Here is a 23,672-nt window from a genome sequence, read left to right as displayed (position 1 = left end):
CACGAAGAGTGGCTCTGACTCACAATGGGGAACATCCTGATAAACCCGCGTGAGCTGAAAACACCCTAAGTCGAAATGCACGTCATCCATCTGTCCTACTGCGCATCACGGCTTAGCCAGTCTACCTTACATGTGCTCAGATCACGCACATTAGCCCAGTCGGGCCAAAGCATCTCACATAAAGCCCACTCTAGATGAGTGTGGGTATCCCAGAACTGGATACCGCACTCAAAGGGAAAAACAGGATGGTCGTGTGGGCACTGGAAGCTGTTTCCACTGAATGCGTGTTGCTTTCGGACCATCTTAAAGTCAAAAAATCGCAGGTCAAACCCACTGTAAGTAGGGAAGAAAAGCCAGAGGGCAGGTGCACACCAGGTGCTCAATGGTGCTCACCAACAGCCTTTCCTGGAAGACAGGACTCAGCACCCAGGGGCACCCTGAGACCAAGCCGCCAGTGCACTGGGAAAGCGTCGTTACGGAGGCCAGGTCTTACAGGAAGCCCTCCCTACTCTCCTGCTTTAACAGCTCCCTGCGGAAGGCCCCACATCATCAGGCCCATGCAGTGCTAGGCGAGGGTGCCGGCACCTTCCTCTGCGTGCCCTGCATGGCAGCTCCCCTCGCTGCATCTCCGCAGCACTGTCCCTGCTCTTCACCCATCACCTGCAGCTCACCAGCCCTGTGAGCTGAGTCAGCTTCATAGGGGCGGCCTGGAGCCAGCCCTCCCAGGAATGAGACTCAGATGCTTCGGTCCCGGACCTGGCACAGGTGCGTTTCCTTCCTGGTGCACAGGAAGCCGGGTGAACTCCGGCCGGCCGCCTGTGCCACAGGATGCCTTCTGACCTCCCATTCAACAGACATGGAGCAGGCTCCCAGCCTCACTTCCCTACACCAGGAGCCACACTCAACAACCACAGGAGCCACAGCAACACACTGAAGCCCTGGAGGGCGTGTGTGGGCAAAAGCGCAGGGAAAACAGCAACCAAGGAGGTGCCAGAGGGTGGATGGGTCAGTGCCGGGAAGGACAGTTCAGAGTTGGGTCCCTAGGAGAGGAGAGGAGGTTTCGGAAGCAGAGGCCACACTAGCTGGAGTGGTGGGCAGAGACCCTGGAAGGGAGAAGTGGTCACAGCACAATGAGGGGTGCTGCCCAAAGTTGGGAGGCAGTGGGTCTGACTCCAACCAGGGCTTTCCAGGAGATCCAGGAGCCCTCTGGGAGCAGGAGGCAGGCAGGGACTGCAAGGTGCCAGGGACACCCACTCCTTGGATTTAATGGTGGCTTCTCTGGAGGATGGGCTCTGCCCTCATGACTCCCCCACCCGCCTCTCGTGGGGGAGCAGGGGAGGTGACCCGGGCCCCACAGGTCACGAGGGGTCTTCTCTTCCTACTGTGCTCACAGCTGGAATCCAAGCTGTGCTTCAGAGAAGCTAAATGACATGGCTTCAAACACAGCCGTTTGATTCTAAAGCTTTTGCAGCTTCCATGCCAGCAGTTGCTAGAAAATGGAGCACGCGGTGTAAGCATCCCACAGTAGAGGACCTGCCAGAGGTCCACCTTGCCTGAGACCAGTCCTCCTCCCCCAGGAGCCCCCCTCACTGGCTCCACAGCGAACCCTGGTGTTTTAAAGCAGCGATCCCCTACCTTTTCAGTACTAGGGACCAGTTTTGTGGAAGACAGTTTTTCCACAGACCGGGGTGGGGGGTGGTTTTGGGAAGAAACTGCTCCACCTCAGATCATCAGGCGTTCGGTTCTCATAAGGAGTGCCGCCTGGATCCTGCATGTGCTGTTCACAGTGGGGTTTGCGCTCCCGAGAACCGAGAACCTAATGCCGCTGATCCGACAGGAGGCAGGGCTCAGGCAGTCCCCTCCTGCTATGCAGCCGGCTTCCTAACAGGCCCAGGGGTTGGGGATTCCTGATTTAAGGAATTCCTTCTGCCCTAAGAGCACACTTTCTGCACCTTAATTTCACACACTCTAAAAACTGAGATTACAACGTCTCTGTGTAGCGTGACCCCACTCAGACACAGAATCCTAGAGATGGACCAAGGTTAACTGCAGTGTCCAGAGAGACATGGCCAGCGGTGCAGCTGCAAAGGAAAGGCCACTGCGACCACAGATGCCGCCTTCTGGGACAGAGGCCTGGGTGGGGGCTGCTTCTCACGGGGGTCTCACACAGGCCGCTGCTCCTGCCGCCTAAGCGCATCCGTCCCGCACACCTTCCTGTGCGTGAGCTATGCTTTGCAGCACTGCAGGCTTCACGAGCATTTGCACCTCAAAAGACCTTGACCTTGACAAGCCCTGTGCCTGCAGGCTGGTGAAGGTCAGAGACCTAAGGAACCTCCCACCGCTTTCACTCACATGCCTGGACTGAGCTCCACCCCTCGCATCAGAATGAGCCAGTCCCGTTTTTTGTAAACCTCTGGTATATAAAAAGGTTTAAGAGACATTTGCCATTTGTCAGCTTTAATTCCTATCACTGAGATTTTGCAAAGCATAAAACAGCAATGACAAACTCCACCCGAACAGGTGAATTTAAATCAGGAACTAGACTTTCAGTGACGAAGTTTAAAGCACATCAGTAAGATAATCTTCTCATTCATTTTCCTCCAGTGTATTCAGACCGGCAGTAAAGATGGAAGTGGTGCTACAATTATTCACCCAGATAAACTCCGCTATGATAGACAGCACCTATAAAATCAACCTTATAATTCCCAATCAACTTATAGTCATATCTATAATCTAATTATAAAGCAAAACAAAAACTGAATTTTTAGCGTTTATCAAAATGGCATTTACTGAAAAGCCGTGATCAGCCGTGATCAGTTATATCAGCCGTATAACATGGAAGGGCTTCCACAAACCGCTACTTTCAATGGCCACAAAACTTCTGCAGAGTGAGGTTTCTGTCACCTCCCACTGGCAGGAAAGAGGCCATGAAAGCTGCGTGGGACCTGGAACCGCTCACTCAGGACAGCTGTGTGGGAGCACGCACGGGGTGCGGGGGAGCACGCATGGGGAGGGGGCGCGTGGGGGGGCTCACGGGGAAGGCAATCCCGCTTACATCTCTCAAGGGTGTGACCCACAAGCCGCTCTCTCTTAAAACTCGTATCCTAAGATCTGTTAAAGAGTCCAGAGAATTTCAAGGGTATTTAAATAAATGGAAATAGCAGGACTGCATATAAAGACTAAAGTACAAAAATGACCAAAATATCCCTGGTATGTGGTCATTGTTCTCTAAAGAAAACATGATTAGACCAAAGGGAGATGCCCTAGACAACAGAAAACAGCTCAGTACAGAGAGCTCTCTACAGGGCTGGGGACACCTGAGGATGCCTCGGGACACCTGAGAGACATGTGAGGACACCTGGGGATGCCTGAGAGACACCTGGGGACACCTGAGAGACATGTGAGGACACCTGGGGACACCTGAGAGACACGTGAGGACACCTGGGGATGCCTGAGAGACATGTGAGGATACCTGGGGATGCCTGAGAGACACATGAGGACACCTGGGGATGCCTGGGGATACCTGAGAGACACCTGGGGACACCTGGGGATGCCTGAGAGATACCTGGGGACACCTTAGAGACACATGAGGACACCTGGGGATACCTGAGAGACACCTGGGGATGCCTGAGAGACACCTGGGGATGCCTGAGAGACACCTGGGGACACCTGAGAGACACGTGAGGACACCTGGGGACACCTGAGAGACATGAGGACACCTGGGGACACCTGGGGATGCCTGAGAGACATGGGAGGATACCTGGGGATGCCTGAGAGACATGTGAGGACACCTGGGGACACCTGAGAGACACGTGAGGACACCTGGGGATGCCTGAGAGACACGTGAGGACACCTGGGGATGCCTGAGAGACATGGGAGGATACCTGGGGATGCCTGAGAGACACATGAGGACACCTGGGGATGCCTGAGAGACACCTGGGGATAGGTGAACGGACAGGTTCTCATCCCACCCGGAGGTGTTCAATCCTTGTAAGAGGACAGGGCCACAGCACAGGCAGTGCAGGGTGAGGGGGTGGAGCGGACCAGGAGGCTGGGGTGTGTGAGAGGTGCTGCATCACCAAAGCCCATGGCTGGCAGGAACAGGGCTGGGACAGCTGCCCAGGCGGGGCCAGAGCATCATCTCAGGACCAGGAAAGAGCTCTCAAGCACCATAAACAAGTCCCTGAGGAAGGACTGGAAGCCCGGCCTAGCCTTGGGGTGAGCTGTGTCCCTCACCACCAGCTCCAGTCACAGCCGAACCTGCCCACCCAGTGCCTGGGGCCCCACTTCTGGTGAGGTCAGGATTCCGTGCGGGCTCCTTGTCTCCAATAGCCTGCCACCGGCAAGAACGCGGAGGGTGGACAGAGACAGGAAACAGCATTGTGAGACGCGGCATCAGTTGGCCAGCAGCAGCCTGGGGAGGGGGGATGCGCCGTTTCCCAATGCCCATGCGCCCCTCTCCTGTGCGCAGCTGAGGGAGCGGCATCTGCCCCGTCACTGCCCCGGGGCCAAGGCACAGCCACGGCCAGGGCCCTGCCCCTACCTGGCTTCCCAGCCTGGTGTCGCCAGGAGGGCCACAGCCAATGCTCGGCCACATCACGTAAGAAGCCCGTGTTAGAAGAAGAGCTTTGAGCTCTGACACTAAGAGGAAGGTGCCTCTGGCTGGGGCTGGGGCCCTGCCCACCACCCTCCAGCTACTGGAAGGACGGCGTGGGCTGGGGCACACAGGAGTGCTGTGCATGCCATCGTCTCTCCCACAACAACACGCAGGCAGCTGCAGAGGGCCGTGGAAAATCTAGCACTGGCCATGGGCTCCCTGACGAGGGGAAGGCCCTATGCTGCAACCAGAGTCCAAATCCAGTCATGCCTGGGAACACCCCCAACCACACGGCTCACCCAACCCCGACCCCGCACCAAGATCCCGACTGGCCGCTCCTGCGGGAGGGAGCCTTACCACTTGCTGGGCAATGTTGACATTGGACTGTCCAAAGGTTTTTGGCAAGAGCTGCTTCCCGAGCGGGTTGACAGTGGAGGGGTGAACAGCCACGAGGGACACCACGCCTGCAACACAAAGACACCAGGTCAAGGGCGAGACTCCTTTTCTAAGTTAAGGCTAAAAGTGACCGTTCCAGCAAGATGGTGCTTCCAATTAGAGATGCTTAGCTTTCCCCACTTGTACTGTCTCAAATCCATGGCTCAAGTGCAAACACCTCCATGAAGCTTAATTCCCAACGTAAAACCGTAAGGGGAGAGCTGCAGGGCTGTGCTGACGCGACCCAGGTGACCCAGGCTGATCACCCACTGCTCTGGCCCCTCGGTGAGGTCTGCAGAACGTGCTGGTGGGACCACGGCCTGGAAAAGTCTGTGATTCTGTGACAATTACAGAACAGAATTTTAAAACTAGAATTTTTATCCCAACATTTCTCTATGAGGCTGCAAACCTAGCATGGAAATCTGATAATCCACTTTTCCTTAGGAAGGAGAGCCACATTTGTTCCTAGGAAGGAGCGTGCCTTCCGTGGAGGCTGCGCCTCTAAACACACTGGAGCCCTCAGAACACTGGTGAAGCAAGTGGGGACCCCTCTGCAGGAGACGTGAGGCCTCTCTCCTCCAACAGCGGAATGCAAAAGGTCCTAGGGACATAGCAGTGGACAAAGTCCTGGAACATTTACACAAAAATAGTAAAATGAAGCAGTAATGATAAAGTTCAAAAACTGGCATCAGCGGGCAGAGAGAACAGAGGAACCTGTAAACTAGGTGGTGGCGAGCACCCTGGGAAACAAGGTGGGAGGCCTCGGTGGCCAGCACAGCCCGGGAGGGGCGTTAGGCGGCCACACGGAGGAGCAAGGGGCTCGCAGTGCCCCGCGGCATGGCTGGGGGAGCTGAGCCGATGGCCCCACATTTGAAAATGCGCGATACCCTCAGGTGAAGAAAAGACAGACTTGCGGGTCATGACAACATCAGGAAAGGAGAACTCCCCAATCTCGCCACACCTCAGGCCTCCCCGGACGGCTGCCCATCCGACCTCAGGCCTCCCCCGACAGCCACCCGAGGAGCTGCAGGACCCTGGACTTCCCCACAGGCATCTCCCTTCATTCCCACCAGTCAGCACCAAAATGACTCACAAATCATTGGTGAGACTTTCGAATATGTCGTCTTTGCGATCTGGTTTCATTTTGGGGCCCTTCACAACCCATGCGTTCTAAAAACATCTACTGCTTTTTATGCATTTCTTTAAAATATACTAAAGAATGAATTTTGCTGCTACATAAGAACACTTAATAATTTCTCTTAATAATCTAAGTTGGCCAAGACAGATTACTAGGAAGTGATTAAAAAGACATTTGCCTTTTGATTCAACTGGGTTAAATATTAGTATTTTTACCAACCAATATCAACACATATTTAAAATTCTTTTCTGGAACTAAAATAAGATGATCTGCTGTGGGATAATTTTCTTCCAAAAATAAAGATGCGTATCCTAAGAAAAGCAAATATTTACTTTTTAATTGTTTTATATATGTGAAAGGTATTTTTATTTTAGAATATTCAATTGAAAAGTAAAGATTGTACATATTCAAAATGTACAAGTGATGATTTGATGCACATATACACTGTGTAATACTTACCAGAGAAAGACTTTTTAAAAGCAAACATAATATTCTACTATGCAGGGAATGATTTAAAATACACAATTAAACACTTTTCAGATTCATGTACAGATGAGTAAATAGTAAGCTTTCAAGAATATTTAGCTGATTCATTACAAAGATAACATCTTTTAAAATTTGCAAACGAGTCTCTAATTTCAATAAATGCGGAGAAAGCAACAGACCTCTGAGTTCACAAAAGCCAGTGGCACCGTCACTCCCCATCAGCAGCCAGGCGGCTCTTTCCGTCCTGCACGGCCCGGCCACAGCACCACAGCGCCCGGCCACAGCGCCGCCCACCAGCACCACAGGTACCGTGCACTCGGGCGTCCCAGTCTGGGGCTCCCCTTTCCTGCCCCAGCAGGGAGTGTGGGTAGGACTCGGGGATTCGGGGGTGGTGGGGCTGTGGGACAGCAGTGTAGCTGAGACCTTCGGGGCATCCGGCCTGCCCTCCATCTGCTCTGCCCACAGGCCGGCTGGCTGGCCTGTCTACGCCATCTGTCCTTCCAACCAGGTCTCTCCCTCTGGGCCAGAGGCCAGCACCATGAGGCTGGGGTGGGTTGCTAAGGGTTTTCACAGCTCGGAAGGGGGAGAAACACAGAGGGAAGAGGGTCCCTCCTCTGGTACCCAGCGCAGGATGAGTGAATGCAGGCAGACGTCCAGGGCCCCTGAGCTTCCCCACTCGCTCCTGTTGTCCACCTGGAGTCTGAGCCCCCACACCAGTTGCAGGTAAAGGGTTTTGGAGCCCGAGGGCTTGCCAAGCACAGAGGGCCCCTCCCAGCCTAGACACAAACCAACAGAGGACCTCTGAGCAGCACACCACATCAACCAGCAGCACCCCTGGGTCACCAGCTGAGTCTCTGCAGGACAGAGGGCAGGGTACGTGCATCAGTAACAGGGAGAAGAAAGAAATCCTGAGGCTGAGGGTGAGTATCCCCTGCCCCGCCCCAGAGCAGCATTTCAGAAGGGCCTTGAGATAGGGGCTGAGTTCGCACGCCCACCCGGCCAGTGAGCAGCAAGGCCCCTCCCTGAATACATCTCAGACCCACACCCAGCAGTACAGGCTGGAAAGGGCAGTGACTTCTGGGGACCAGAGCTGGGTGGGTGGGCTTCTTTCTTTTCTTTCTTTTTTTTTTTTTTTGAGATGGAGTCCCGTTCTGCTGCCCAGGCTGGAGTGCAGTGACATCATCTCGGCTCACTGCAACCTACGCCTCCCAGGTTCCAGCGATTCTCCTGCCTCAGCCTCCTGAGTAGCTGGGACTACAGGCACCCGCCACCACGTCCGGCTAGTTTTTGTATTTTTAATAGAGACGGGGTTTCACCATGTTGGCCAGGCTGGTCTTGAACGCGTGACTTAAGGTGATCCACCCGTCTTGGCCTCCCAAAGTGCTGGGATTACAGGTGTGAGCCAATGTGCCTGGCCCGGCTTCTTGTTTCTATTCATTGAGAAACTTTTCAAATACAAACAATAACACGACAATTTTATTCCAGTACACTTCAAATATACTGTTATCATCATACTTGCTTCAAGTTTCGTAGAGACATAAGGAGCAGAAATAAAATGAGTCCCCAGGACCCTCAGCCTCCCCGCGAGGCTGCCCGTGTGCGGCGCCCAGGGCCTGCAGGGACGCACTCTCTTCATTTTTCATGCTTTTCCAGGATGTGCCGAACTGAACCTAAGGCTATAACGATTGTTTTTTGTGTGCCTCTGAAACACAGACAAATATTATATGGCTCGCATTCTGCAATTCTGCCAACACTGTGTTCAGACTTACCCACATGTACAGATCAGGCTGATTTCCTCAAACGCTGCTACGCTATTCCATTGTAATAAAGTGGTCATATGAACACAGACGTCATATGAAAATGCTGTTTGTTATTACTGAACCACATGCTGTGTGTTTTTCTCAGCACACCTGGCGCCAGCGAAGCCTGGGTCCAAGCAGCCGCCGTCCCAGAGTCCGCCCAGTTCCCCAAGCGGTCATTCCAGTCCAAACGCACCAGTGGCAGCCAGGCTGTCGCTCCCCGCCACTTTTTTGTCCACCTCAGGGTAGAATGTTATTTCAATTAGTAGTTGTTGTTGTTTTTGAGACAGGGTCTCACTCTGTCACCCAGGCAGGAGTGCGGTGGTACAATCTCAGTTCACTGCACCCTCCACCTCCCGGTTCAAGGGATCCTCCCACCTCAACCTCCCAAGTAGCTGGTACTACAGGCTCGCACCACCACACCCGGCTAATTTTCTTATTTTTTGTAAAGACAGGGTTTCGCCGCATCGCACAGACTGGTCTTGAACTCCTGAGTTCAAGTCATCCACCCGCCTTGGCCTCTCAAAGTGCTGGGACTACAGGTGTGAGCCACCGTGCCCAGCCAATCATTTAGTTTTAATCTGGCAATATAAGTAGAGTGTTCCACACATTTTCTTGGTAAGACTGACCCACACAATCTATGCATGGGAGGGAGGAGGACTAACATTTCAGGGACAAGCTGAGTCACATGAAGACATGGCCCATAAGCTGACTCTACAGAAATAATATTGTTTCAACTGTAAAAGGCACACATAGCCTTTTTCAAATGAATTAATTAAAAACATTTTATATACAGCATTTTAAATGGAGAATTCCTTTCTTGGGAAGAAAATTAGTTAAGAATATATATGGTCTGAGTTGCTATAATCCATTAACAGAAAAAGGAGTCTAAATACAGTACTCACATTTTTATCATTACTTGTCCTATTAATATCTATAGGGCTTAAGATAAATTATGAAATCATAAAGTTTTGTATTTTCTGAAAAACAATTTTAACATCCTTACATTGTCAGAGCCAGAGGTCTACGAGTTACTGTTTTGCCCACCAAGCTGGAGATGGTTTATCTGCTCATCTGGTCAAGCACAGCCCCTCTGCAGGGGAGCGGCTCCGCAGGGAAGTGGCTCCGCAGGGAGTGCCTCTGTGGCTGGCCTGCAAGCAGCATTTGTGCACACTTGACTGGCCACAACAGAACATTCTTCTCTGTTGTCAGCACTGAGGAGGAAGCTCCTGCCTAAGTGACCACAGCCAGGCACCTGGCCCACGGAGACATTGCTCTCCCCAGACTCCATTCAGACTCAGGAGACCTGAGCTCCTAGAACGCAGGCTGAGGCAGCTCCCACACAAAACCTATCCTCTGGCAGTTATCAGAGACCTCAGCTGCACAAACCACACACCTACTGTGCCTGACGTGGCTGGGCCCCCGGCAGGACCTGCTCCTGAGAACACGCGGTTACTACTCCAAGTTCACAGCATGGCTGAAGTCACTCCCACGAACCTCTCTGTCTAAACACACAGAGCTCCAGCAGGCTACCCTGCATCCAAGAGTCATCATCTCACACCTGGGAACAAGGGTTACAGCCACAGAAATGCCATTACTGGGCTAAAAACAGAGGCTGGGTTTTTAATGTCCTTCAGGTTAAAAATAGAGAAATACGAAGAGAGAAAAAACTGATGGCCTCTCCTGACAGTTTTGTAGGAGGCTGGCAGTTTGAAGAGGCCAACCAAAAGTTATACCCTCCCTTCCTATAACCCCCTTCCTAACAGTTGTACAAAGATCAGTGCGTGTGTGTGGGGGGGTGGGGGGGCACAGTTCACAAGCAACAGTCACCACGAGTAAGGAATTACGTAAGCAACACTAAGCTTCTGACCACACACCACTGATAAATTTCCTCCTCCACTTAGAACCCTAAAGCTGACAGACATGAGACTGAAGCAGGAGGAAAGTAAAGACACAACAAAGGGAGATGCTCTTTCAGAAGCAGTCATTCTGGGCTAAGAGGACATGTATAATCCAATGCCCACATGTGCTGGGCACTCCCATATGAGCAGCAACCGAGGGACCCGGGCCCGGCGCCGCAGACAGGGTGAGCCTGAACCGTGCACAGCCATGACCTGTGTCTGAGCGCTCTCCACGGACCCACTATGTTAAAAATCATGAGCACACTACGACAAAAGGCAGCAAATAACCAAAGGTAGCAAAACACATCGCAGTCGCCGAAGCCACGACTGGAAGGGCCCCAGTGACTAAAGACAGGAGCCACCACACAGCACGGGGAGGACACAGACACGCCATGCACCAGCTGCCAAAGTACACACTCAAATGTACACTTATACATTTACTCTTTATTTTTTTTTTTTGAGACAGAGTCTCACTCTGTCACCCAGGCTAGAGGGCAGTGGAGCGATCCTGGTTCACTGCAACCTCCACCTCCTGATTCTCCTGCCTCAGCCTCCTGAGTAGCTGGGATTACAGGCATGTGCCACCACAGCGCCCCAGTAATTTTTATATTTGTAGTGGAGAGGCAGTTTCACCATGCTGGCTAGGCTGGTCTTGAACTCCTGACCTCAGGTGATCCACCTGCCTCGGCCTCCCAAAGTGCTGGGATAACAGGCGTGAGCCACTGTGCCCAGCCTACTCATTTGAGACGGGGTCTGGCTCTGTCGCCCAGGCTGGAGTGCAGAGGCTCAATCACAACTCACTGCAGCCTCGACCTCCCACGCTCAAGTGATCCTCCTGCCTCAGCCTCCCAAGTAGCTGCGACTATCTATAGGCATGCGCCACCATGCTTGGCTACTTTTTTTTTTATTTTGTAGAGATGGGGCCTCACGTTGTTGGCCAGGCTGGTCTTGAACTCCTGGCCTCAAGCAATCCTCCCACTGCAACACTGAGATTTCTGGTGTGAGCCCCTGCACCTGGCCTACACACGTATCTGCGCTCTCAGGAACAGTGTGGGCAGATTCTCGGTGAGCCTGGATCACCCCTCGGTACGGGGGTGCACAGGCAGCCCTGAGGTACAGACAGACAAGCACACTTCCAGGCCAGCTGTGGCCTCCCGGCTGGCCTCCCTGAGGACGTGGCGCAGGTCAGACAAGATCGCACACATCAGGGAGGAGGATGCAGGCAGCCCTGGGGCCAGGTCACGCTGGGACGGGGACAGGGTGGACCAGGCAAAGCCAGAGGGAAAGCTCCTACCAGTACTGCGGGGCCACAGGCATGATATGAGTAAGAGCCCACCTGTGACACACAAAGCCTGAAAACCCAACACCACCAAATGGTGGTGAGGACATGGAACTGTCAGACACACAAAGTGTGTGTGCAAATGTTCACAGCAGCATTTTGCTCTCAGGAAACAATTAGAGGCAAACCAAACAGCCACGACTAAAAGAGCCCACGTAAAATGTATTGTCAAAACCTCCACGTTGGGACTCTCATCCTTGGGGAGCCTGTGGATGCAAAATGTCTCGAGTTTGGTGCATTTCTCTGGGTGGAAAGCAGTTTTCTGAGCCTCGAAGGGTGTGGTGGTCAGTTTTACGTGTCAGCCTGACGGTGCTCTATCCCGTTATTCAGCCAAAGGCCAGCGGAGAACTTGCCGCTAAGCTCCTTGAAAAGGAGCCATTAAGCAAAGGAGATTGTGCTCGATGCAGGTGGGCCTCGTCTAACCCGTTGAAGGCTTTTAGAGCAAAACCTACATTTTTCCAGAAAAAGAATTCATCACCAACCACCCTGCAGGCTCCGCCCTGATGGCCCCACTATGGCCAGGCTGGGTCCTGTCGTGAGTCCCCACCTGGGTTCCCTGTCCCCCTGGCTGTTGCTCTAGAGAACACTGACAATCACAGTGGGGACCTGGACACAGGCCCCCCACAGCAGCAGCAGGAAGAGACACAGTGGCCCCAGGCAGCTGTGGCGTGGAGTGGAGCTGGGAGGACCAGGGCCAGGGACCCACGAGGAGCCTCGGCTGGGCTCATCCCCTCTACCTTCCCCTGATCCACTCTCACCGGGACAGCTCCTGTCCTGCCTTAAGATCTGACTCAAGGAAGGGCTTCACAGCCCTCGAAGTGCTACCGACCATGCCCCGGGCTCGCAGGGCACAGAGAGAGGAAGGCAGAGCCTTGCTCACTTGCACCACCGAGGGCAACTCAAAAAGCACCCGCAACGGCTCCATCTAAGCGCGCCGAGAACCCTGCCTAGACCGCCCCACCTCCCAAACTAGAGGCAAGGGGGGCCCACTAGTGAAGACGGGTGTCTGTTGGGGAAGCAAGGGCTGCACGCTCACACACACACACAACTCACACACATGCACAATCAGAACTCACACTCAACTCATGCACATACATGCACACTCACACAACTCATACTCAACTCACACACACTCATTCAATTCACGCACACAACATACACACATGCACACGCACAGAACACAACACACACAACACTCCACACACAAAACTCACTCAACTCACACGTGCACATGCACACAACTCACATGCAACTCACGCACAACACACACACACAACTCACATACATCTCACATGCACACAACTCATGCACACAACACACCTCGATTCACAAATGCACGAACACAACTGACACAACTCACGTGAACTCATGCACACTCACAACACATGCACTCCACACATACTCCTCACAATTCACACATACAACTCACTTGCACACACATGCACACAACTCACACGCATGCACACACGCAAACTCACAGGTACACTCACATACTCACACAACTGATGCACACAACACACATGCACACTCAACACATACTCAACTCATGCACACTCAGACATGCAGTCATTCCTCATGCACAATGCACCGACAAGCACTCCTCACATACACATTCACGCATACACACTGACACTCATGCACACACTCCTCACATGCACACTCAGTGACACGTTCCTCACGCGCACTCATGCACACATATTGACACAGACACATGCAAACACCAACAAACTGTTCTATTTGTTAAACAGAATTCTCTGGAACAAACATCGGAAGTGAACACCGGTGCTAACGTGCTGGGCAGAAGAGGAAAGAAGGAAACCTCTTGCACCTTTTCATACTTCAAAATTTTAAAACATGAACATGTCACTGACGCAAAAGCAAATTTAAAATAACCACGTGTGGCCAGGTGCAGTCGCTCACGCCTGTAATCCTAGCACTTTGGGAGGCTGAGGCGAGCGGATCATGAGGTCAGGAGTTGGAGACCAGCCTGACCAACATGGTGAAACCCCATCTCTACTAAAAACACAAAATTAGCTGGATATGGTGGTGGGCACCTGTAATCCCAGCGACTCAGGAGGTTTAGGCAGGAGAATCACTTGAATCCGGGAGGCGGAGGTTGCAGTGAGCCGAGATTACGCCACTGCACTCCAGCCCGGGCGACAGAGTGAGACTCCATCTCAAAAACAACAACAACAACAACAACAACAAAAGCTCCACGTGTGTGGTGGAATCAACACTAGGTGAGGGGAGGGGAGGCCCAAGAGCCGCTGCCGGCGATCCGGGGAAAGAACTGACCATCCCAAGGCTCACCTCGGGGGGATCAGGGGCCGGGGCACGTGGGGCAAGCAGATGGGAAACGCATGGCCCTGCCGCGAGCCAGGTCAAAACCAGAACATTTTCAGCTATGCCACGAATGCCAGAGTATGTTCCCTCCTAATCCCTGCAATTCAACTCTTCAGCTCCATTAAACCTGTTACAGATTTAAGCACAGATTTGTGAGTAAGAATGGAAAAGGAGACAGCCCACATGCGGTAAGAAAGCCGACTGCATGTAACCTAACAAGAGGAATTCAAATTCAACACCATAGTAACAGACTTCATCATTTCCAAGCATAAAATGGTGAAAATGGTGAACTTTTTCATTGTTATTTCTGCTTTATCACTTGAACAGAAAATGTCATGCCTGCAACTTGTGCACTTTTAAGTGTTCAATTAGTTACACTAAAACTATACTTCTCTCGAGCAATCTGTGAATCCTCAAATGATCAAGACAAAAGGTCATAAATAATCCTAAAAGGGCTGCGTAGATTTGCTCCCTATTCCTAGAAAAGCAGCAGGGAAGGACCTGCGTCAGCAGAAGAGCAGGGCCAGTCCCACCACCTTCCTCTGGCAGGATCCACGGGCAGCAGGAGGCTGGGGAGGCTGCAGGCTGGCTCAGGTCACAAGGCCAAGTTCTCTCAAGGAAGAGATCAGAGTAGGACCTAGGGACGGGCCCCAAGGAGACACCTGGACCTGGCTCCGCAGCACGTAGGGGTTGGAGGCAGATGGCACCATGGGCACCCGCACCAGCACTGGACAGAAAGGGACGGGTAGCAGGGCCAAGCCTCAGCAGAGAGCTGGTGGCCTGGTCACCACACTCCCACGCCCCAGAGCCACGGCAAGCACTGAGAGGTCACTTACAAGGGTCTCAATGTTAAGAGTAAAAAAAGCGGCCGGGCGCGGTGGCTCAAGCCTGTAATCCCAGCACTTTGGGAGGCCGAGGCGGGTGGATCACGAGGTCAGGAGATCGAGACCATCCTGGCTAACATGGTGAAACCCCGTCTCTACTAAAAATACAAAAAACTAGCCGGGCGTGGTGGCGGGCGCCTGTAGTCCCAGCTACTCGGAGGCTGAGGCAGGAGAATGGCGTGAACCTGGGAGGCGGAGCTTGCAGTGAGCCGAGATCGCGCCACTGCACTCCAGCCTGGGTGACACAGCGCGAGACTCCGTCTCAAAAAAAAAAAAGAGTAAAAAAAGCTTATTTTATATATGGGAATAATTAGAAAAATCAGAAAGTTCCTTCTAGGAATCTAAAACGGAAACGCATCCAGGCCTCTAGGCTCCTCCCTGGGCTGACGCAACCAAGTGCATGCATGTCGCAACCAGAGCACTCAGTGGGCCCACTAGGTTCTGCCGGCAGAAACATCTTAGGACAAAGCAAGCTCTTCCACAAGCTTGTCTCCCAGCAATATCGCAACAAAGCACAATGAACCGCCCTGCACGCACTCCCAGCTCCACACAGCACAACCTCTCACAAGGGGCCAAGCACCGCACATCAAAGCTTCTAAGTAGTGTGTCCTAACCCAGCACAGGTAAGGAGTTTACCTGGGAAGTAACCAGGTGAGCACACACACCTTCATGAATGTAAACCACAGCACCACTCCAAGGTGTAAAATGGAAACTGCCAACCGTGGGACCCGGAAGAGGCGGCTTCAACCTCTCCAGCTGACTTCCTCCCCTGGATTCCTCAAGACAAGAAAAATGGCTTTTCCTCAAGAGCTAGTAAAATACACATGCGAAGCGTTAAACGTGGCAAGTGCTTGCTTCGCAGGAGGTGTGCACCATGGTACACCCATCTTTCCTCAAACAGCACAGCTGAGTCCGGCTTCTGGAAGAGCCCACACCACTGCTGAGACGTCATTACCTTTGGGTGGCGGGAAAACAAATTGTCTTTATTTCTTCTTTACATTATTCTACCTTTTTCTAAATGTTTGCAAATAGTATACACACCTTAGAATTCAAAATCCACAAAGCTACTGGTGTGTGTGTGCAGGCTGTGTTCTAAATATTAGAAGGCCCCTACGCCCACCCTCCTGGATTCTCAGAGCACAAAGGTGCCCGTGCAGGAGATGCCATCATTAGCAAGAGGCTTCAACGTCAACAGCTTCATAAACACGTGAAGCTTCACGCATTCATCAACACAAGTGTGTCCAGAACAGGTGCCCTTACCTTTTCCGGGACTAAGGTTCTGGTCTATGAAGACCTTGAGTTCTCCGTTGGCTTCAATTAGACCGGCCTGCAGAAAGCAACAAAACAATAATAAATACAACAGCTAAAAGGGCTACAAAACTAGGGGTGTCTAAAACCACCCTCAAGGGTTCTATCAAATAATGTCGTAAAAAGGCAGAAGGGCCACAGTTAAGCAACTCCAGGAACACCCCGGAGAACGCCAGGCCCGGGGAAGGAATGTCGCTATCACCATGGCACCTGCAGGGCCAAAACAGCACCGTCCACCAGGAATTAGCCACGACTTACAGAATCCACACAGTCTTGAAAAATCACGACTGTAATGAGGAAAACGTTCACAATAGAATGTTAAACGAAAGGCGGCACAGATAAGAGTACAGCCACACAGCGGGGGCACAGGCGTGACGGCGAGTCACACAGCGGGGGCACACGTGTGACGGCAAGTCACACAGCGGGGGCACACACGTGATGGCGCAGCCACACAGCCGGACACACATGCATGATGGTACAGCCATACAGAGGGGCACACGTGTGACAGTACAGCCGCACAGCAAGAACACATGCGTGATGGCACAGCCACAGCAGGGGCACACATGTGACGGTATAGCCACAGCAGGGGCACACGCCTAATGGTACAGCTATACGGCAGTAACACACACCTAACGGTACAGCCACACAGCAAGACACATTAAGGGGGACTCCTATCAGAATTGTCAACCTCATCCTGCTTCTCCAGAAAAGTCATGAAATGTTTCATTCTCTTCCTAGTCCCAACAAAATGTCAGTCCCCAGGGGCTGGGCTCTGCGAAGGAAAGGCCATCCCAAGAGGAGGTCTTGGAGGGGCGGCCTCTGGGAGTGGCGTGCTGGCAGCCCAGGCATGGCAGCCTGAGCATGAGCACACACACGGCAGCACGCTTGAGTACCCAGGGTCCGAGGAGGCCACGCACCTCAGGCAGTGGGGCTGCGGTGTGGCGATGGGGGTTGCTGTCTTCGCTGAGGGTAAAGGCACTCGATTGCACCCTTCTGTAGACAACACCACGGGAACAAGGAGACGCCATGACCCCATGGTGCCACCCAGGTAAGTCAGGGGACATGGGGAGGCAGCCCGTACAAGCCAGGCAGCCAAGACTAAAAGCCCAGCAAGACGACCCCTGCAAGACCACCGGACAATTTCCTGGGCATCTTCACAACCCCCCTTCCCCACAGAAGATGAGGAAAGCCAGGGCTGCCCGTAAGCTTGAGGACGGTGGCAAGTTCACGTCCTAGGAAGCTAAAAAAAAGACAGGAACGACAGACGTTCAAACCGGGTCCAACCGCACTTTCTGAGTCTGGCTGTGCAGCAGGCACCATCCCAGCCTTGGCTGTGGGACTTGCTGGGCGGTGGGTGGACGACCCAGTGACCCCCTGCACACAGAGCCAGGTGAGGTGGAATGTGCAGAAGGGGCTGCATCACACTGGCCACACCAAGGGGCTGGGATCCAGGCTCCACCACGCCCAGGGCCCAAAGACAGCTTGTGATGCAATCTCAAGGAAAAGAGCCGTGGGGCAAGAACCTGACCACACCCAGGAGGCGCCTCTGAGGCCACCAACCTGATGCAGCACCAGACAGGCCCGCAGAGGGCTATGCCGGCACAAACGCACGACACCAGACAGGCCCGCAGAGGGCTACGCCGGCACAAATGCATGACACTAGACAGGCCCGCAGAGGGCTATGCCGGCACAAACGCACAACAGGAAAAGCATGACCCATGATCAACGATGGTGCCTGAAGGTCGGCGTGCATGGCTTTGTGCTGGCACCCATCAGTGTGTTACAGGTGTGAGATGCCAGATGTCCTGGTCACCATGAGGGCAATACCATCCAGGCCAGGTTGGTAAGGCCGAGACGTTAAGCCTGGGAGAGAAAGGGCAGGAGCGTATGGCCAGTTAGAAAAAGGCGAGTGGGTGTGGACAGGTGGTTGAGCCAGGTACACACGGCCAAGCGGCTATGGCGGACCAGAACCCACAGGAGATGAAGGCCAAGACACTACAGCAAAGTAGGTAAGGTCAGGTGACTATGACCAAGGAAGTGAAAGCAAACTAGGTAAGACTGAGAAGTTAAACACAAGGTGGGTCAGCCAGGAGAGAACAGCCAGGTGCGTAAGGCCAGGAAGTTACAGCCAAGAGGTTAAGGCCTAGTGGGTGAGGCCAGGAGGCAAGGGCCTCGGTCAGGGCTGGTCAGGCTTGAGCCCAGCTCCAGCATCTGTGTGGGAGTGGAGCGTGCTCCAGCCCCGGGTGCGTGGAGCTGGAGGAAGCCCTGCCAGGGGTCTGATGGAGCAAGTCCCAGTTGTGGAGGACGACTGCCCTCCCCCCTACATAGCCAGGGCTGTGCCCACTTCCCCTGCGTGGCGTCTGCACTCCCAGCCCTGGCCTGTGGCAACCATGGTTCGGGCTCTGAAGCTGTTTTGTACCACTGTCCCTGTCTATCGCCCTCCCTCACCAGGATGAACAAATGAACGCCTGCTAAGAAGTGCAGGGCCAGCGACTGGTGCAGGGCACGCACTGCGCAGGGTGGCACAGCACCTTTTTTCTGTTGGTGGGGACAGTCCAATGGGCAGAGACAGAGCGGGGGCTGCTCCTCCTCATGCCTGCAGGGCGTGTGGAAGACCCCCAGGAGCAATGGCTGCCTGCGGCCTCCATGAAATGCTGGCAAGTCAGGCCTCAACAGAGGAGCCCGACTAGGGCCACCGTGCACTCAGACACGGGCCTGGCCCGGCCACCGCGACGCTCGTGTCCGTAAACGTTCTGCCGCTGCTCACAGAAAACACTCCTCACGTGCACCAACACAGGCCCTGCGAGAACGCCAACTGGCCCTGCCCAGGGGAGACCTCGGCAGCCGCGGGGGCTGGGGCACAGGTGGCCTGGATGTTTCTCACTCTGCCCCACTGACGCGGTGGTCAGCCCCGGCTGGGACAGGAACTCAGCAATCCCTGAGTAGCCCACACCCAGGAAACCCAGGTCCAGGAGACCACTGCCCCGTCACCGCCACCCACCAGCACAGCCCCTCCTTCCGGGCAGTGCTTCCTCCTCCCCAGCAGCTGCCCAGGGAGTTAACGGGCCAGGCTGTGGACCCAGGCGGCCCTTCCAGGAATACTGAGATGGGGTGAAGGGGCCAGTCTTTCTCCACCAGCCTCAACGTTGTGACATAAAGCTCTGGGGTAACTGCACGGACACGGAGCACACAGTGACGGCAGCCAGTGAGGAGAGAACAAGGCCCACATGTGGGCCGGAGTCACACTGCCGACACAAGCGTGGCATCATCTGTGGGTCCAACTGGGTCTGCCACAAGCATCGTTTTGCTCCAGGAAAAACCCTTTCATTCCCCTTCTTTATGCAACTCATGCTTCTGAAAGTAGAAACGGCTGATAGCACTTCAAAATCCACAGCCTCGGCCTGCTGGTTCCACCGGCCACGTGCTCAGGTGTCGCCAGATCCCTGGCAAGCACCCGCAGCTCACAGCTGGCCCCTTTCCTCAGCTTTCTCCTGGAGAAGCTCTGGGCCCAGGAGGCAGGGGGCATGAATGACGCCCTGCGCTGTCTCAGCAGCAGTGCTGACGCTGCCACCTGCACGGCTCTGCCAGGGGCCAGCCTCTCTGCAGGGTGTTTGGTGGCATCCTCAGCCTTCACCCCGCGTGGGACAACCGGAATTATCCCCGGACACTGCAAAGCCACCTGCAGCCAAGAACCACAGACTCAGAGGCATGACTGCTGGGGCCGCAGGGCCTCTACGCAGACCTCTCCAGAGCTGGCGGAGAACAAACGCATACCTGGCTACAAAGGCTACAGTCTCAACCTTAATTTCCAACTAGGAACATGAGGCTGTAAGACAGGAAATCTGACCTAAAAGGAAACCACACAGTGGGTTCCTGTGGCTGCCTGTAAGTGCCTATCTTGATGGGATGCGCTTACTCCACACTGAGTTTGACAAACACTGAAAATATTTCGTAATACAATGTGTGTCAAAATCACAAGGGAAATGCAAACTCTCCTTTCTATAAAGGAGACTAGAAAACAAAACCACCACCTAGACTGCCTCTGTTCACAGATCATCTGAAGAACTCATACAAATGTTCCACAAACCAGCACTGGAGGAGGGTGAACTGGGGAGACGTGAGTGGGAGCAGGCAGCTGACGGTGGGGCTGGGGCCTCCAGGAAGGCTCTGTGGCGTCTTCATGTGCGGCCCTCCTAATCCTGCTTGGGATGGTATTTCGAAGTGACTGGGCCATGAAGGCACAGCCTCCCAGATGGAATCTGTGCCCTGATAAAGGGGCTCCCTGGCCCTTCCACCAGGTGAGGGCACGGCAAGAAGACGCTACTTACCAGCCAAGCAGCGGCTCTCACCAGACACCAAACCTACCAGGGCCTTGATAGTGGACTCCTAGGCTCCCGAGCTGTGAGCAGCCGATTCCTGTTGTTTACAAGCTGCCCGATTCATGGTCACAGTATTCTTGTGACGGCAGCCCAAGCAACCAGGACAAGCTCTCCTGCAAATACCCACCACTGTGCTGCCTTTCCAATGGGCCCTCCTGCAGACATCCACCACCACACCGCCTTTCCAACGGGCTCCCCGGCAGACACTCCCCACCGCACCACCTTCCCAACAGGATCCCATGCAGACACTCACCACTGCACCATCTCCTACCGGCTCCCCTGCGGACACTCACCACTGCACCACCTTCCCACAGGATCCCCTGCGGACACTCACCACTGCACCACCTTCCCACAGGATCCCCTGCGGACACTCAACATTGCGCCACTTTCTCCCTGAACTGACTTCTGTGACCCAACCCCCAGGAGGATGGAAATAAGGGGCAACTTCTGAAGCTAGGTCACTCCCTGCCCTCTTGCGAGAGCTGGTGCCATGGTGTGAGGATACTCAAGAGGCCCTGAGGTGGTCCTGGTGCTGAGGGCTCCTCCTGCTACTGCTGCCACAGGTGAGACATCCTGGAAGCGGACTCCCAGACCTTGGTCTTGAGGTCTGCAGAGCTGGGCAACGTCTCAACTGCAACTGCGTGAGACTCCAGGACAGAAGCACCCAACCGAGCCACTCCCAAACTCCGGGCCCACAGCCGTTGTGTGGGGGTAAGAGAGCGTATTGTTTTAAGCCACTACATTCATCTGTTTCACAGCAATAGATAACACAGCAGTTAAAGAGTTTTCTCTAGAACATTAAAAAAAAGTGATTATTTTCATCAACCAGGTCGTCACTGAATTTATTTTTGAAGGGATCTTGAACCCTGCGCAAACTTAGCTCCACACGGAAAGCTCACTGGCACTGTCGTCTGAAGAACGGGATCCCACGTGGCCCGCCCTCAGCATCAGCCTTTCAAAGCTGCACTCACTCTCTGACACCCCCCTTCCTGGAAGGTGACCCCCAAGGACAGGGAAGATCGTTATGACGACCCCCTTGGCTGACAACAGGAAGAGTCGCAAGAACTAAGTGCAGCATTGTCCCTGAAAAAGACAGTGACGATGCCATGATTTAAATCCCATTTGCCATCAAACACAATGCCCCGCTGAGGCTTCACGCAGCCACGAGGAAGCTCAGCCAGCCACATTCTGACAAAAACCTACCAAGAGCTTGAGGTTCATGACTCGCTGCTGCCCACCTGGAGACCACAACCTCCCCACGTGGGCTCCACCTCGCTCCCGGGACAGGGCCCACGCAGGCAGTAAACATGCAGACCCTCAGCCTCCGCTCCTGCCCGAGACAACAGCACCAGACCCCCAGCATAGCGTGTGAACATTGAGAACCCTGTATGTGGGGTGACCACCCGTCCTGGTTGGCCCGGAACTAAGAGAGGCTCCTAGGACACAGAACCACCGGGGTCCCGCCAGGCAGGCGGGTCCCGCCAGGCAGGCAGGTCCCAGGCTGGCTATAAATGCTGGCTGCTAAACGGGACTTGTTAACAGGAACACCGGCCGGGGTCGGTCCGCTCAGTGCTCGTGTCAACAGGATGCACAAGGGTGCACACTGGCCTGCTGGGCAATGGCAAGTGGCCTTGGCACCCAAGTCCCCACTCTCCAGACCAGGAGCCAGCTGTGGCCTTGCTAGCTCCCATGTCAAAGCCAGCACCTGAATAAGCAACCCCACGTGAGCCATGCAGGATCCAAGGCCACAGCCTCTCCTGTCCTGTGTCCTGTCTTTAGGAGTGTGGGTGTGAGTCTGGGTCTCCACTGACACTTTAGAACTGACTAAGACACACCCAAGTATAGCCTCTGTGATTGTTTAATATGAAGTCATTCCTATGGGTTGATATTTAGTAGATACTACAAAACCACAACTAGCAGCTTGAGTATGTAAGGAGCTGTAGGAAAGACCCTCATGTGGGTCCTCCTTACATTTCTCGTGGGCTGTGACCCACAGGAACCCAGTAAAAAGCACCAAAACACAAACGGTTTCATTTGACTTTTTTTTTGGAGACAGGCTCTTACTCTGTCACCCATGCGGGGGTGCAGTGGTAAGATCTCAGCTCACTGCAGGCTTGACCTTCTGGGCTCAAGCCATCCTCCCACATCAGCCTCCGAAGCAGCTAGGAAAGGCACGCACCCCATGCCGGGCTAATATTTCTTTAACTTTTAGTAGAGACGAGGTCTCATTATGTTGCCCAGGCTGGTCTCGAACCCCTGGGCTCAAGCAGGCGTAAGCTACCACGCCTGGCCCAGCTTCCTGTGTTTAACATACAGCTGAAATTTTAAGACATGTGCACTGGACTTATTTTCCTGTTAAATCTTTATACTCAAGATGCAGCCCTACCTCCCAGTAAGGACACCTCAAGGTGCTAAACACATTCACATATAAGCCAACAGCAAAGGTGCCCCTTGGCTAAAACTAACCTTAATTTCTATTAGAAAAACTGTGTTCAACTATATTTGTGTTTGTAGTTAATGGAGATAACAGTTGATTATTCTCGTCTTACATTAGATAAAACCGTACTGTGAGTAGCAGCAATAACAGCAAAACACACATTCCCAAAACACGCCATGCTGCTAGAAAAAGCTGAACCAACTGAAAACGAGAATTATTAAAGATGACATCGTTTAATAAACCTCACCAGTGCCCAACTTTGTGACAGGGTCTACGAATGGGGCTAACTTCCGTTCCAGGCCTAAAAGGGGGCCTATCACTGCCGTCATCTTTAAAACACACAGGTGACCACGGTTCTCACAACCTGGAGCTGCACTCGCCTGGCCCGGATGGAGGCGCTGCCCAGGCCCTCATCGCCTCCTTCCCTGCTGGCCAGCACCTGCTAGGGTGTGTCCAGGGGGCTAATCCCCTGGGGATACACAAGCCCTACAGACCCAGGAGGATGCAAGGGCGTGAAGAGGACGCTCCCCTACACTCGACACACAAGCCCTAGAGACCCAGGAGGGTGTGCGGGCGTGAAGAGGACTCTCCCCCACACAGCCAGTGAGGGGTCAGCCAGTGGCACA

General features: G+C 53.7%; 1 protein-coding gene across 2 annotated transcripts in view; it reads right to left on the bottom strand.

Annotated features, from left to right (window-relative positions):
• The window catches only part of TFDP1 (transcription factor Dp-1), a 56,957-nt gene that overhangs the window by 11,763 nt on the left and 21,522 nt on the right, over positions 1 to 23,672 (bottom strand). For both annotated transcript variants that reach the window (XM_025364435.1, XM_025364436.1), the window contains exons 3-4: positions 16,183 to 16,249; positions 4,955 to 5,061 (exon numbers count right to left, since the gene is read on the bottom strand). In XM_025364435.1, coding sequence (XP_025220220.1) covers positions 4,955 to 5,061; positions 16,183 to 16,249 — 174 coding nt within the window. The remainder of the gene's footprint in view (positions 1 to 4,954; positions 5,062 to 16,182; positions 16,250 to 23,672) is intronic.

Source organism: Theropithecus gelada, chromosome 17 (genome assembly GCF_003255815.1).
Source record: "Theropithecus gelada isolate Dixy chromosome 17, Tgel_1.0, whole genome shotgun sequence".
Lineage (NCBI taxonomy): Eukaryota > Metazoa > Chordata > Mammalia > Primates > Cercopithecidae > Theropithecus > Theropithecus gelada.
Note: the sequence above shows the minus strand (reverse complement) of the source record. Positions and strands in the feature narration are given on the sequence as shown.